The sequence below is a fragment of the Pan paniscus genome, chromosome 3 (genome assembly GCF_029289425.2).
Source record: "Pan paniscus chromosome 3, NHGRI_mPanPan1-v2.0_pri, whole genome shotgun sequence".
In the NCBI taxonomy this organism is placed as follows: Eukaryota; Metazoa; Chordata; class Mammalia; order Primates; family Hominidae; genus Pan; species Pan paniscus.
Genome location: NC_073252.2, coordinates 46,611,691 through 46,626,429, shown reverse-complemented (window position 1 = coordinate 46,626,429; position 14,739 = coordinate 46,611,691). Strand labels below are relative to the sequence as shown.

General features: G+C 38.5%; 1 protein-coding gene across 8 annotated transcripts in view; it reads right to left on the bottom strand.

Moving 5' to 3' along the window:
• The window catches only part of HELQ (helicase, POLQ like), a 48,562-nt gene that overhangs the window by 29,783 nt on the left and 4,040 nt on the right, over window positions 1–14,739 (bottom strand). For 4 of the 8 annotated variants that reach the window (XM_003832241.5, XM_008957631.4, XM_034958541.3 and 1 more), the window contains exons 3-8: window positions 11,670–11,848; window positions 9,727–9,927; window positions 8,905–8,977; window positions 6,409–6,506; window positions 4,200–4,298; window positions 2,758–2,903 (exon numbers count right to left, since the gene is read on the bottom strand). In XM_003832241.5, the coding sequence (XP_003832289.2) occupies window positions 2,758–2,903; window positions 4,200–4,298; window positions 6,409–6,506; window positions 8,905–8,977; window positions 9,727–9,927; window positions 11,670–11,848 (796 nt within the window). Of the gene's footprint in view, window positions 1–2,757; window positions 2,904–4,199; window positions 4,299–6,395; window positions 6,507–8,904; window positions 8,978–9,726; window positions 9,928–11,669; window positions 11,849–14,739 lie in introns of those variants that run through there. The other 4 variants (XM_055111320.2, XM_008957632.4, XM_034958543.3 and 1 more) reach the window with 3 other exon arrangements.

Below are 14,739 nucleotides of genomic sequence, written 5' to 3'. Positions count from 1 at the left end.
AAAAGATCTGTTAGAAATATGAGCCCTTGATCTTTTAGTGACAAAATTTCTACCATTTTCATTTTAGTAGATGCTAATGTAAACATTCTTTAATGTACTATTTCCATTGAGTTAAGTACATTAAATGTTCTTAGAATTTTGATTCTGACTTCATTAACTATTAGGCAGTCTCTCAATCTTTTTGTGGATTACAGAACCCTGTGAAAATCTTATCAAAACTAAGGAAAGGCGAAATGCGATGGCTCATGCCTGTAATCCCAGCACTTTGGGAGGTAGAGGCAGAAGGATCGCTTGAGCCCAAGAGTTCAAGATCAGCTTGGGCAGTGAAGCAAGACCACCTCTACAAAAAATAACAAAAATTAGCCGGGCATGGTGGTGCATGCACCTGCAGTTCCAGGCTATGGGGGAGGATGAGGTGGGATGATTGCTTGAACCCGGGAGTTTGAGGTTGCATTGAGCTATGAACCTACCAGCCTGGGTGAAAGAGCAAAGCCTTGTCTAAAAAAAAAAAAAAAAAGGAAAAATATAACTATTTACATAAATACAACACTTTACATATAATTTCAGAGGGTTCGTGGATTTCCTAAAATTCATTCCTGTACTTCCTTTGAATCCATGGACACCAGGTTTAGACCTTTGCTCTGGATGTTATAACTGTTTTTTTCTTTATAACATATATCTTTATAGGGGATAGTTTTTTTAAAGACATAAATTTTCTTTTCTGAAGATGGAAACATACATATTATTAAATCATACTTCTATGGTAAAACACTGCCTAAACACTTGCACTTTAGAAACTTCACATCCTACAAATGTTTCCATCACTTAGCCAGTGTCTCCATCTTATTACCTTGAATTACTCTAAGAAAATGAATGATTTACTGAGAATTTTTTTAATGATAATTTAATTTCCTTAAGCTTTTATAATCAAAATCATTGTAAAAGCAGACTGTTACCAAAATGAGCAACTCCTTCATCTTATTCCAAACATTTTTATATTTTGCTATTCAATAAATTTAAGTCTATCTTAGACCAATCCATGGTAGCAGGATTGAAAGAGGAGGTAGAGGTTGACTAGATTAGCATTCAGGTTAATAGACTATGAATAGTGATACAGCATTAGCTAAGGGGCTGAAAGAAATCTCAGAAAATGATAAAACCACACATGGGACAAACAGGTGTATAAAAAACTGAACTGTTAGTAGTTAAAGTAACTTCATACTTATCTCTATGAATATGACAGAGCCAATATTAAGATACTACAAAATTACAAGACAACACATTTCTTACTCAGGAAATTATATCCAAATGTCCATACAACTAAGTGTGAAGTTTACTAAGAAAACAAAGGCAGGCCAGGCGCAGTGGCTCACGCCTGTAATTCCAGCACTTTGGGAGGCTATGCGGGGCGGATTGCTTGAGCTCAGGAGTTCGAAACCAGCCTGGGCAACATGGTGAAATACTATCTCCATGAAAATTACAAAAAATTAGTTGGGAGTGGTGGTGTGTGCCTGTAGTCCCAGCTACTTGGGAGGCTGAGGTAGGAGGATCACTTGAGCCCAGGAGACAGAGGCTGCAGTGAGCTAGCTGAATTTGTGCCACTGCATTCCAGCACAGGTGACAGAGTGAGACCCTGTCTCAGGAAAAAAAAAAAAAAAAAAAAAAAGGAAAAGAGAAAAAAAGGCAATGGAAGATACAATTCATTTCCACAGTGGTAACAGTGATTAGTCCTTTGACTGACTAAGCCAGTTGTTCCTGTCCTTGGCTATATGTTGGACTTGCCTGGGGAGCTTTACAAAATGATATCTGGGTGTCACTCCCAGAGATTCTAATTTGTCTAAGATGTAGCTTGGACTTTGGAATTTTTAAAAGCCTCCAAGATGATTCACTATGCACCCAAGGTTTTGAATCACTGACCTATTACTTAACATTCTCATACATATAGTCTTAGGGTTTTGTCTTTTTTTTTCCTTTTCTTTTTGAGACTGAGTCTCCCTCTGTCACCCAGGCTGGAGTGCAACGGTGTGGTCTCAGCTCACTGCAACCTCTGCCTCCCAGGTTCAAGTGATTCTCCTGCCTTAGCCTCCCGAGTAGCTAGGACTACAGGTGCATGCCACCACACCCAGCTAATTTTGTATTTTCAGTAGAGACAGGATTTCACTATGTTGGCCAGGCTGGTCTTGAACTCCTGACCTCATGATCCGCACACCTCGGCTTCCCAAAGTGCTGGGATTACAGGCATGAGCCACCGTGCCTGGCCTTCTTTTTTTTTTTGACGGAGTCTCGCTGTGTCACGCAGGCTGGAGTGCAGTAGTGCGATCTCAGCTAACTGCAACCTCCGCCTCCCGGGTCCAACAGATTCTCATGTCTCAGCCTCCCCAGTAGCTGGGATTATAGGTGCAAGGCACCACACCCAGCTAATTTTTTGTATTTTTAGTAGAGATGGGGTTTCACCGTGTTGGCCAGGCTCGTCTCAAACTCCTGACCTCAAGTGATCCACCCACCTCGGCCTCCCAAAGTGCTGGGATTACAGGCATGAGCCATGGTGCCCAGCCACCTTAGAACGTTTCTCTGGCTATTTCATATGTGATTTTTCACAGTTAAAATTTCTTTCTTCAAGGTCAAGGCCTTCAGTATACTAAAACAACTTAATATGATGTTTTGCAAGGCATAATTAGTGTTTGCCCAATAAAATTAATACATAGTCTGTAATTCCTAATAAAAATAAAACAGGCTATTTAAAAAATATTAACATACTTGCTTAAAAATTTGCATATCATTTCTGCTACATTTTCACAGTTCTTCTTACTAGGACAAAAAACTAAGCAGGAATAATTGGGAATAACTTCTGTCACCAATGCTACCAAGTGATCAGGATCCATCTTTTTTAGGGTATCAGAATACTGCAAAACAACAAGATGTAGGAACAAAGTGGTTAGTAAACATGAAACCCTGTCAATTTTTTACCAGTGTGATTTGAAAGGTAAATAAACCATCTATAATTCTAAACTTCTAATTTAATAAATCTGATCATTTAAAAGAAAAGATGAAATCTATATTAAACATCAAAATGTTCAATCTCACTTTTCTTTTAGGTTATTATGATTTTCTTAGGTCTAGTTAGTCTAAAAAAAAACCTAGAATTAAACAAGTGAATTAAAGAAAATTAAAGAAGTGAAAATAGTTAATGTTATTAATAGCCTCACTACATGCCCATCTCCACCACAGCAGAACAAAAAAGTCCACAGAGAGAAACACAGATTGATCCTAATAATAGTTAACGGACTGTGTAAATAAGACATGCCCTTTACAACCATTAAGTTTTCAAAAACACAGATTCAATCATACTACTGAATTATGACAATTTTTGTAGTGACATGAGGAACACAAAGAACATGAAGAAAAAATGTGAAGTTATTTAAAATCTATTTCTTCAACTTTACTAAAGACATAGCTGTAGAATAACACATCTTCACAGAATTCTAAAACTACTGTATAATCCCTTCTTCCCCTTTTTAATATCCTTCATACAAGTCATAAAACACTAAAATTTACATAGTAGACATTAACATTTTATACACCAATATCTGAACTACATGGTCCATAAATTATTCTTTTGTTGTTGTTGTTGTATGAATAAACATTTACAGGAGAGTTTTCCAAATTTTCTTTGTTCACAGCCCCAGTGCCCAAAGAAATACTTTACAGTTTTGTTAATTAAATAGTGAGGTCCAAACAACTTAATAAATACGTACTTCCTCACAATTTAGTAGCTGTTAGAATAAATAATACACATCAGTTGAGTGAAAAAATATTTTTATTTCATTCTTAAATAACCACAACAGCTCACTAATGGGATGTGTGCACAACTTGGTACTGTCTTTCAAACTCTGAAATAAGACTGGACACAGCTATTCTCTTCTGTTCCAGATTGATTTTCACACGGTACTTGCTTACAGCAACTGTAAAAACCCCAACTTCACAAAGATACGATGTCATAGAAAAGAATATGGTGTGATCTAATGTTGAAACTGGAAACGAGCTATCTTGAACTGGCAGTCTGCATGGTGTCCAACAAATGTCAAGCATCAGCTGTTTCTCTGAAAAATCTAGACTATTCTACGGAATCCATTGGAAACTCTTGTTGTGCCCCAGACACAAAGTCTGGTAACCTGGAATTTAAAGGTTATCAACGTTACCTTATAATTAAGAAGACGTGAAAAAGTCATGCCATTCTCAGCTTTGCTGTCAACTTCATATATTGTATCATTTATTTTCAGATATTCTTTTAACTCAACCTTGAATTAAAAGGACATTTGCAATTAATACGACATATAAATTCATCTTTCCAGTGTTTTAAATGTTGTAAAATAGGTTAAGAAAGGACAGCTATAAAAGAGTTTAGCTTTTCTAAGATACATAAAACATGCTTCAACTTAAAAGTTCTTGCTTTACCATTTCTTCTTCTTCTTCTGTTTTGGTCTCTTTTTCCCTTAAAATCAAAATAGAGATCAATATCCTTGAAGAAATATGTTTGAATTCAGTAAACATCATATCCAAAAAAGAAACCACACACTTCTGTATTTGTCACAAAAAGTGTGAGTCTTGGTGTTCTTAACTTTTACTAAGGTATCATCTGTTTTATGTCTCAAGATCTAAAACTTTGTCTTTTTTTTTTTTTTTTTTTGAGACAGGGTCTCACTCTATCACCCAGGCTTGGAGTGCAGTAGCATGATCACAGCCCACTGCAGCCTCAACCTCCAGGGCTCATGCTATCCTCCTACCTCAGTCTCCTGAGTAGCTGGGATGACAGGCATGCGCTACCACGCCAGGCTAATTTTTATAGAGATGGGGTTCCTCTATGTTGCTGAGGCTGGTCTTGAACTCCTGGGCTCAAGTGATCCTCTTGCCACAGCCTCTCAAAGTGCTAGGATTACATGCATGAGCCACCATGTCCAGCCAAAACTTTCTGTCTTATTATTCATCAGTTTTAATTCTAAATACCACCACACTATTTTTCTTTATTTGTAGACAAAAACAGTTTGTAAACACAGCTCATTGCATTTTATAATAACAATAACAATGTCTACTGTGGCAATTAAGTTAAAAAATATCTCTTGAAAATGTTCCTATCTGGTTCAAATGTAAAAACATCAATTTTTTTTTTTTTTTTTTTTGAGACAGGGTCTCACTCTGTAGTCCAGGCTGGGGTGTAGTGGCACAAACACAGCTTACTGTATCCTCAACCTTCTGGGCTTAAGTGATCCTCCCATCTCACCCTCTCAAGTAGCTGGGACTATATGTGAGTGCTAATATGCTCTAATTTTTTTTTTCTCTCTGTTGCAAGGCTGGAGTGCAGTGGCGCAATCTCGGCTCGCTGCAACCTTCGCCCCACTGGGTTCAAGCGATTCTCCTGCCTCAGCCTCCAGAGTAGCTGGGACTACAGGCGTGCGTCACCATGCCCTGCTAATTTTTGTATTTTTTAGTAGAGTCGGGGTTTCACCATGTTGGCCAGGATGGTCTCGATCTCTTGACCTCGTGATCTGCCCACCTCGGCCTCCCAAAGTGCTGGGATTACAGGTGTGAGCCACCGCGCCTGGCTGCCCTAATTTTTTAATTTTTTGTAGAGACAGGGGTCTCGCCATGTTGCCCAGGCTGGTCTTGAACTCCTGGACTCAAGCAATCCTCATGCCCCGGCCTCTTAAAGTGTTGGCATTGCAGGTGTGAGCCACTGCACCCAGTTAAAACATCAAATTTCAAATTAAAATTTGGCAATTAAAAAAATATTTTCTGAAAACCTATTTAGACACTGAAAAGCTATTTAGACACAAAACATACACACTAGTACTGCACACAAAAATATATATACATTACAAGCTATTTTCAAATAACCACAAATTACATTTGTTTACTTTCTTCAAGCATTTTGTGAATGCTGGTGTTGAGGAGTTTATATGTAAATCCATGTGAAGCCTTAACTTATTAAAAAAGTATTATAACTACTAACATATAAATATTTAAAAATATTTTAAATTTTAAGATATATTTTTTAATGTGCCAATAACTCAAAACATGTCTCACTAAAATTTTGCCAAATAAAAAAATTTAGTTTACAGAATAAGAAGTGAAAAAATAAAATGGGGGTTTGGGAAAACTCATTCAATGAACGTTCATTGAGAGCCTGTGGGCCAGGCTATAGATACATTAGTGACCCAACCCAAGATCCCTGACCTATACACAAACTCTTAAATTCTCTATACACAACCTCTTATTAGCATATAGTCATGGTGAGTAAAATATGCCCCTTCACTACTCTACAGAATTCTTTAAATCCTATGTTTACTACTTTCATTTCTAAGTTAGATGAATACGAAACAAATCAATACAGTGCAAACCTTAGGTACATACTGGTCTAAATTGACTGGTATAATATTCTGCTTGAAGAAACTTTTGTAGGTCTTCAACATTGTTTAATGTTGCACTCATACCAATAATTTGAGTCGTTTCTAAAACACAAACAAACAAAAGCCAAAGTGTTAAGGAAAATATGTTATTTAATATATCATAAAGTAATTTTAGCAAGTCTTTTGTGCTCTGAATTCTTCCTGAGTGATTTGGGAAAGGGGTGGGAGAGGTAAGTAAGAAAAATACAAATAGCTGGGTGCCTGGCTCACATCTGTAATCTCAACACTTTTGGAGGCTGAGGTGGGAAGATCGCTTGAGGGCAGGACTTCAACACTAGCCTGGGCAACATAGTAAGACCTCATCTCTACAAAAAAATTAAAAATTACCTGGGCATGGTAGTGCATGCCTGTAGTCCCAGCTACTTAGGAGGCTGAGGTGGGAGGATCGCTTGAGCCCAGGAAGTCAAGGCTGCAGTGAGCCATGATTGTGTTACTGCACTGCAGCTTGGGCAACAGTGAGACCTGACCTCTTAAAAAAAGAAAACTACAAATATATTACCAGAGTATTAATCTGGCATTTGAAGAATGAAATTTTTCAGGTATCCTGAAAGTTACTACTTAGAAGTTTACAGAGTTTCAAACTTGGCAAGAACTGGGATATCAAGGCTTCTAAACAATAATAAATGAGTATAAATTTGCTTATAACTGTCTATCTGGATCCCCTTTACGAAGAGCTATGATATGTTCCACAGGTATGGCTATAGACAGATGTAGAGGTAGTAGGATAGAGGGCTAAATGCGTCTCGAACTCTTGGCCCATGAAAAGTCCTCTATGAGATCTTGCTATCAAGCTAACTTTTAATTTTATTTATTTATTTATTTTTTTGAGACAGAGTCTTGCTCTGTTGCCCAGGCTGGAGTGCAGTGGCATGATCTCGGCTCACTGCAACCTCCACCTCCTGGGTTCAAGCAGTTCTCCTGCCCCAACCTCCCGAGTAGTTGGGACTATAGTTTTTGTTGATGTTGTTTTAAATAAAGGTGGAGTGAAGCTTATGAAGCCATATGACATCCTGGGCAATACAAAATGGCTGCTTTCTATAGACTTAGCTATTGAATGAAAACCCAAATAGGCCTTCTTTGCAAATGTTTCTTCATTGCTCCTATGTCTTGAAATGATCATTCAAGAAACTCGCTGAAAGAGGAATAAGTGGGAGTATCCTTCTTATTCCATAAGGATAGACTACAAAGCTGAAGAGGTGGGCATGGGGTCAAATCAAGAAAGGCTGTGCTAAGAAATTAGGGATTTATGCAGAAAGCAAAGGGGAGCTATTAAAGAATGGTAAACAGTAAAATAAACTAATTGGATTTGCATTTGGGAAAGATCATCCTACTTGCGCTAAAGAAAGATGGATTTGGTGGATGAAGGGCAGAGGGTACACAGAAGAACTTGGTGATTTCTGTGGCAATCCAGGTAGAAAGGATGAGGTACTGAACTAAAGACTTAGTGGTAATGAGGGATAGGAGAGACAGAAGTAACAATATATTTATGAGGTAAACCAGATAGGATTTGGTTGCTGATAGAATATGTAGGACCCTGGCTTGGCTGGCTGGAGAGTGGTGGCTGAGAATTCAGGCTGAAGAACGGCTTTGAAGGAAATGAGTTTGGCTCAGACTAAGCCTTAGTTAGGCTTAGCTATTCAAAGAATATTCAAATAGGGATGCCCTAAAATACAGGCTTGATGAAAGCAGGGACTATTTTATTCACTGCTGTATCCCTAGCACTTAAAATAGTGCCTAGCACACAGTAGGTGATCAATATTTTTTTGAATGAACAATTATAAAATGCTATAACCTGCTTAAATATTATTGCTGTTGAAATTTTTTAAATACTTTTTAAGATTTGACCTTTATCGTTAATTTTTCCATATATAAGGTAAATATTGCAATAGCATATCAATAGTAGGTTATGACATTTAGAATAAATTTTTCATAAACTTTAAAGACTACCTGATGCTGCAAAATAGCTCCTTAATGTGACCTATTTAAATGTATTGCTTTACAATATTATTATTATAATATTTATGTTATATGTATTATTATGGTGATGATGATGATGGCCACAGTAGCAGCAGCAAACCCTTACCGAATGCAGTGTGCTAAGCACTGCTGAATGCAATACATGTGTTAACTCACACTATCCTTACAACAATCCCATCAGGCTGGTACCATTATTATCCTTGTTTTACAGATAAAGAAACATAGAGGTTGAGGGATGTGCCTGGGCACACATAGCTAGTAAGTGGTGGATAATAATAGAGGACTTCTTCAAATACCAATTTCATTTACCTTCAAAATTCTATTCATTAGAAATTTTAAAACAAAGGCAAAAAGCTTAAGTATCTTGCTTTAGGTTACATACTGTAGCTAGTGATAGAATTAAGTATTTTATAAGTCTCTTGATTATAAATCAATTCATGACCTCATTTGAAAAAATACTTACTGCTAGTGTAGAGGATTTTTGCTAGGGTCATTTCCAGTGTAGCTCCACGGCTTCCTTCACCAATCATGTGCAACTTCGAGATTTTTTTTAAAAAGGACAGAGAAGTAAATCTTCATATAATGCTCATATAAAACATGCATATATTCATATGAAATTTGTTTGTAAAGAGTTGCTTATAACTTTTAAGTATTTTGAATATAACAACTATAATACATGTATATTATTTCATTGGTATTTAGGTTAATGAGCTTTTGGTACAAAATCCTTATAAATCTGGGATTCATAAGTACTACTAAAAAAAATTTTTTTTTTAAACGGAGTTTGGCTCTTGACCCCCAGGCTGGAGTGCAATGGCGTGATCCTAGCTCACTGCAACCTCCACCTCCTGGGTTACAGCGATTCTCCTGCCTCAGCCTCCCGAGTGGCTGGGATTACAGGCGCCCACCACCACGCTCGGCTAATTTTTGTATTTTTAGTAGAGACAGGGTTTCACCTGTTGGCCAGGCTGGTCTTGAACTCCTAACATCAAGTGATTCACCTGCCTCGGCCTCCCAAAGTGCTAGGATTACAGGCATGAGCCACCACGCCCGGCCTATAAAATTGTATACTACACACATACGTGTTCATACTTCAAGAAACACTTGACACAAAACCAAATTTAAGATTATCAAGCATAGAATGTCTTCACCTATATTGTCTATATTTTCAAATAAATTTATTTTTATAGAGGTACTAAGGTACTAAGTAGATCCACACAATAACCAGAATAATAAATATTTAGTATAATAAAAATATTGACAAATTACAAGAGTATTAACCAACCTCGTCTACAACAACCAGACCCAGACTGTCAATTCTTCCAGTTTCAATCAAGGAGTTCACCAAACTATGTCCTTTTTCAATAGTGGCAATATAGAGTGATTTCTTTTCCCTTCTTTTAGTTGGAGGAAATCTTCCTTTGCTTCCAGCATATTCTTCAACAAAGAAACCGAGTTCTATACCAAAACTTGACAAACCTGAAATCTAGAATATTAGTTAAAATAAAGAAAAATTGGCCAGGCATTGTGGCCAATGCCTGTAATCCCCGTACCTTGGGAGGCTGAGGCGGGAAGATCACTTGAGCCCAGGAAGGTGAGACCAGCCTGGGCAACACAGTGAGACCTCATCTCTGTAAAAAATAAAAAATTCGCTGGCTGTGGTGGCACAGGCCTGTAGTCTCAGCTACTTGGGAAGCTGAGGTGGGAGGACTGCTTGAGTCCAGGGAATTGAGGCTGCAGTGAGCCTTGGTCATGCCACTGCACTCCAGCCTGGGCGACAGAGCAAGACCCTGACTCAAAAATAAATAAATAAACAAAACCAAAAAACACAAGTAAAAAACCCCCCATTAGGTGCTCATGAGGTTCAAAAAAGCTAAAGTAGTGTTTAATACCCATCAACAGGAACAAGGTCACAGGCAAGACATACGTAAGAAATGCTGTAATGTCTCGATCTTTGCAAAATAAATGCAACTTCTAAAATACATGTGAAAATAAATTTCAACTGTCGCCTTTGATACCAAAAAGCATCAGGGGTGTGTTGGCTCATGCCTGTAATCTCAGCATTTTAGGAGGCTGAGGCAGGTGGATCACTTGAGGACAAGCGTTTGAGATCAGCCTGGCCAACATGGCGAGACATCATCTCTACTAAAAATAAAAAAATTAGCCGGGCGTGGTGGCGTGTGCTTGCGATTCTGGCTGCTGGGTGGGGTCGTGGGGCATGAGAATTACTTGAGTCTGGGAGGTGGGGGCTGCAGTGAGCTGAGATCATGCCACTGCACTCCAGCCTGGGTGACAGAGCAAGACTGTCTCAAAAAAAAAAAAAAAAAGCATCAGAATAACTCATTTTAGTAATAGTTTCTGCTTGAAAAAGCAAGGTAAGGCCGGGCACAGTGGCTCATACCTGTAATCCCAGCACTTTGGGGGGGCCGAGGTGGGAGGATCACTTCAGGTCAGAAGTTTGAGACCAGCCTGTCCAACATGATGAAAACCCATCTCTACTAAAAATACAAAAATTAGCCAGGCATGGTGGCACACACCTGCAATCCTAGTTACTTGGGAGGCTGAGGCAGGAGAATCACTTGAACCCAAGAGGCGGAGGTTGCAGTGAGCAGAGATTGTGCCACTGCACTCCAGCCTGGGCGACAGAGGGAGACTACATCTCAAAAAAGAAAAAGCAGGGTAAATAGTAATAGAACATTTAAGATGATGTTTAATCCACCAGTTTAGAAAAAGTAAAACTTTCAACAACTGGTAATTAGTATTTGAAGATATTTTAGGTAGTGTATACTGCTTTTATACATTCTAAAAATATTAATTCTCCATCAAGAGGTACTTCTCACCAGGCGCAGTGGCTCATGCCTGTAATACCAGCACTTTGGGAGGCTGAGGCGGGTGGATCACTGGAGATCAGGAGTTTGAGACCAGCCTGGCCAATATGGTGAAACCCTGCCTCTACTAAAAACACAAAAATTAGCTGGGTATGGTGGCATGGGCCTGTAATCCCAGCTACTCGGGAGGCTGAGGCAGGAGAATCGCTTGAACCTGGGAGGCGGAGGTTGCAGTGAGCCAAGATGGTGCCACTGCACTCCAACCTGGGTGACAGAGCAAGACTCCATCTCAAAAAAAAAAAAAGAGGTACTTCTCAACAATACAAAGTTATCACATTTACAGATCTTAACGTCAAAGTACTAGCAAATAACATTTGTTTTAAAACATACACACACACACCTTTTCTTGGACAATTGCCACATATGGAAGAATCATTAAAACATCTTTCCGACAGCAAAGCAGTTCTTGCAGCATTAAAATCTCAGCCACGAGGGTTTTTCCACCACTTGTTGGCAAGGAATATATTAAATTTTTTCTTTCTTGCACAGAATTCAATGTTAAACAACTATGTTGCCATTCTGTGGAATTAAAAAAAAAAAGGCATTATTTTCCCCTTCCAAACTTTGAAACTCAAAAGTTTTCTAAGAAAAAAAATCAAATCCCTTCCTGTGGAGCAATCCTCTCATAAGGATAAATTTAATTATAACCAATGTTACATGTCAAAAATCCCAAATGTGCAAGTAGTACAGCCAGTGAGAGCCTAGTTCAGGCCTAGGCAGCAAGGTGGGCAACCAGCCCATTTATTCACCAGCTGCAGACTTGGGTCCAATATTACAGCAGGGCAGGTAGCAGCCTCGTGGACAAGGAATGCCATCTGAGATATCAGAGGAACAAAGGGACAGTACAAGGACCTATGTGAATTCTAATGTCTTCCTCTTACGTTCTGCAAGGAGATTATATAAGATTCCCTTCCTCATTCAGCCAAAAGCCATCTCAGAGAGAAGCAGGGGAAGGAGGGAAACAAATCTATTAGGTTTTACACAAACTAATAAAAACTTTAACTAGCTCTCATGGAGACCTGAACTTCGAATGGGTCCAAAACCATTTTAAACTGTTAAAACTCTTTAAACCACAAAAGACTAGGATTATTAACTGACACGTCTAGGATTCCCACAATTTGGCAAGGCGGGATTCATGAAAATAGATCATCAGATCCAAGATACCGTGTGAAAACTAGTATTAATTACTCTGTAGGATAATCTGACAATAAAAATAATCAGAAGTCTTTAAAAATGTGCTTCAGTGTTTTATCACTAGAAAAATGGGCAAAAAATTTAAGACATTTCACAGCAGATGGCAAATGGCCAATAAATACATGGCCAATAAGCAGCAGAAATGCAAATGGCCAATAAATACATGAGAAGATGCTCAGCTGTTCTCTACTGGGTTGGCAAAATAAATTTTTAAAATAAAAAACAAATAACTATCAAAAAAAAAAAAAAAAAGCCCCACACATGCAAAATCCAGAGCTGACTAATGTGGGGAAAAACAGCCATTTTCATGTATGGTTGTGAGAACATAAACTGCTAGAATCCTTGTGGAAAGTAACCTAGTATAAAATAGAACTGCACATTGCCTTTGATCTGGTAGTATTACTTTTGGGATTCTACATCTATAGAACGGAAGCCAAAGCATATAAAACACAGCATTGTTTGTAGGTAACAAAGTGCCATGGTGGTGGGGGTAAAGGCCGAATGAATTATTGTACAATCAACCAATGAGATTCTCTGCAGTTTAAAAATGAAGAATAGATGGATCTATGTATGTTCAATATACAGTTAAGTTAAAAAAAAAAAAAAGGCAGATCATTGCCCCGGAGTGGTGGATCATGTCTGTAATCCCAGCACTTTGGGAGCCTAAGGCAAGAGGATCACTTGAGACCAGGATTTCAAGATGAGCCCATCTCTATTAAAAAAAAAAAAGAAAGTTATATCTGAATGACAGTTACAAGTAACTTTAACTTATTGTGCTTTTGGGTGATTCCCAAATACTACAAGTGACTGTGAATATTTTCTTTAAAAATATTTAAAAAATACTTAAATTTAATATTCAATAAATATTGAAAAATACTTCAGATTGGTATCACCCGAGTTATCAAATTAGATGTTTATGCCAAAGTATAACTTAACCATAGCCACATTTTATCCAATTCAGATTTTTAAGCATAACATGACAAAATAACTAATATTTATGAATACAATCTTCACATCAAAAAAAAAAAAAAAAACTAGCCGGGTACAATGGCTCATATCTGTAATTCCAACCCTTTGGGAGGCTGAGACAGCAGGACTGCTTAAGCCCAGGAGTTCAGGACCAGCCTAGGCAACAAAATGAGACCCTATCTCTACAAAATATAAAAAAATTAGCTGGGTATGGTGGCGCATGCCTATAGTCCCCACGACTTGGGAGGCTGAAGTGGGAGGATTGCTTGAGCCTGGGAGGTTGACGCTGTAGTGAGCCACGATCACAGATTGCCGGGTCGTATTCCTAGAGGTTCTGACGCAGTAGGTCTAGGGAAGTGTCTGAGAACATGCACTTCAACAAATTTCCAGGTGATGTTGATGCTGCAGTCCAGGAACCACACTTGAGAACCACTGCTTTAGCTTAATAAAAAGTAGCACATGTATTTATGCTTTAATCTGGTCATGTTATTAAGCCAGATTTAGAGGTAAAAAGATTTAAAAAGTTGTTATTTACTGAAGTTCTTACTTAGAAGCTACCAATGTAATTACTGACAATCATTACCAACATCTAATTTGGCATGTCCTTAACACAGACTCTAACTTGCAAAAAAAAATTATCCCTTTTTATAGATGAGGAACTAGGCCCAAAGTGCTAAAGTTGCATTTTTAAGTGACAATCCCCAGCAGTTGAGAACCTACCAGAGTATACCAGGCACAGTGCTAGTTAAGAGAAAGATGAGTTAGGCCGGGCTCGGTGGCTCACGCCTGTAATCCCAGCACTTTGGGAGGCTGAGGCAGGCGGATCACAAGGTCAGGAGATCGAGACCATCCTGGCTAACACGGTGAAACCTTGTCTCTACTAAAAATACAAAAAAAAAAATTAGCCGGGCGTGGTAGCGGGCGCCTGTAGTCCCAGCTACTGGGGAGTCTGATGCAGGAAAATGGCACGAACCCAGGAGGCGGAGCTTGCAGTGAGCCGAGATGAGCCACTGCACTCCAGCCTGGGCAACACAGCGAGACTCCGTCTCAAAAAAAAAAAAAAAAAAAAAAAAAGATGAGTTAGATAGAGCCTTGTCCTCAGGATATTCATTCTGGCAGACTAAACAAAAAGCAAGGTGCTAGCAGAAAAACAGAGGGAAGAACAGAGGGAAGAAAGTTAACGTCTACTTCCAGGGTAATACACACCATTAGCTCTTAAGCCATGAACCTCACAATTTGGATTCTTG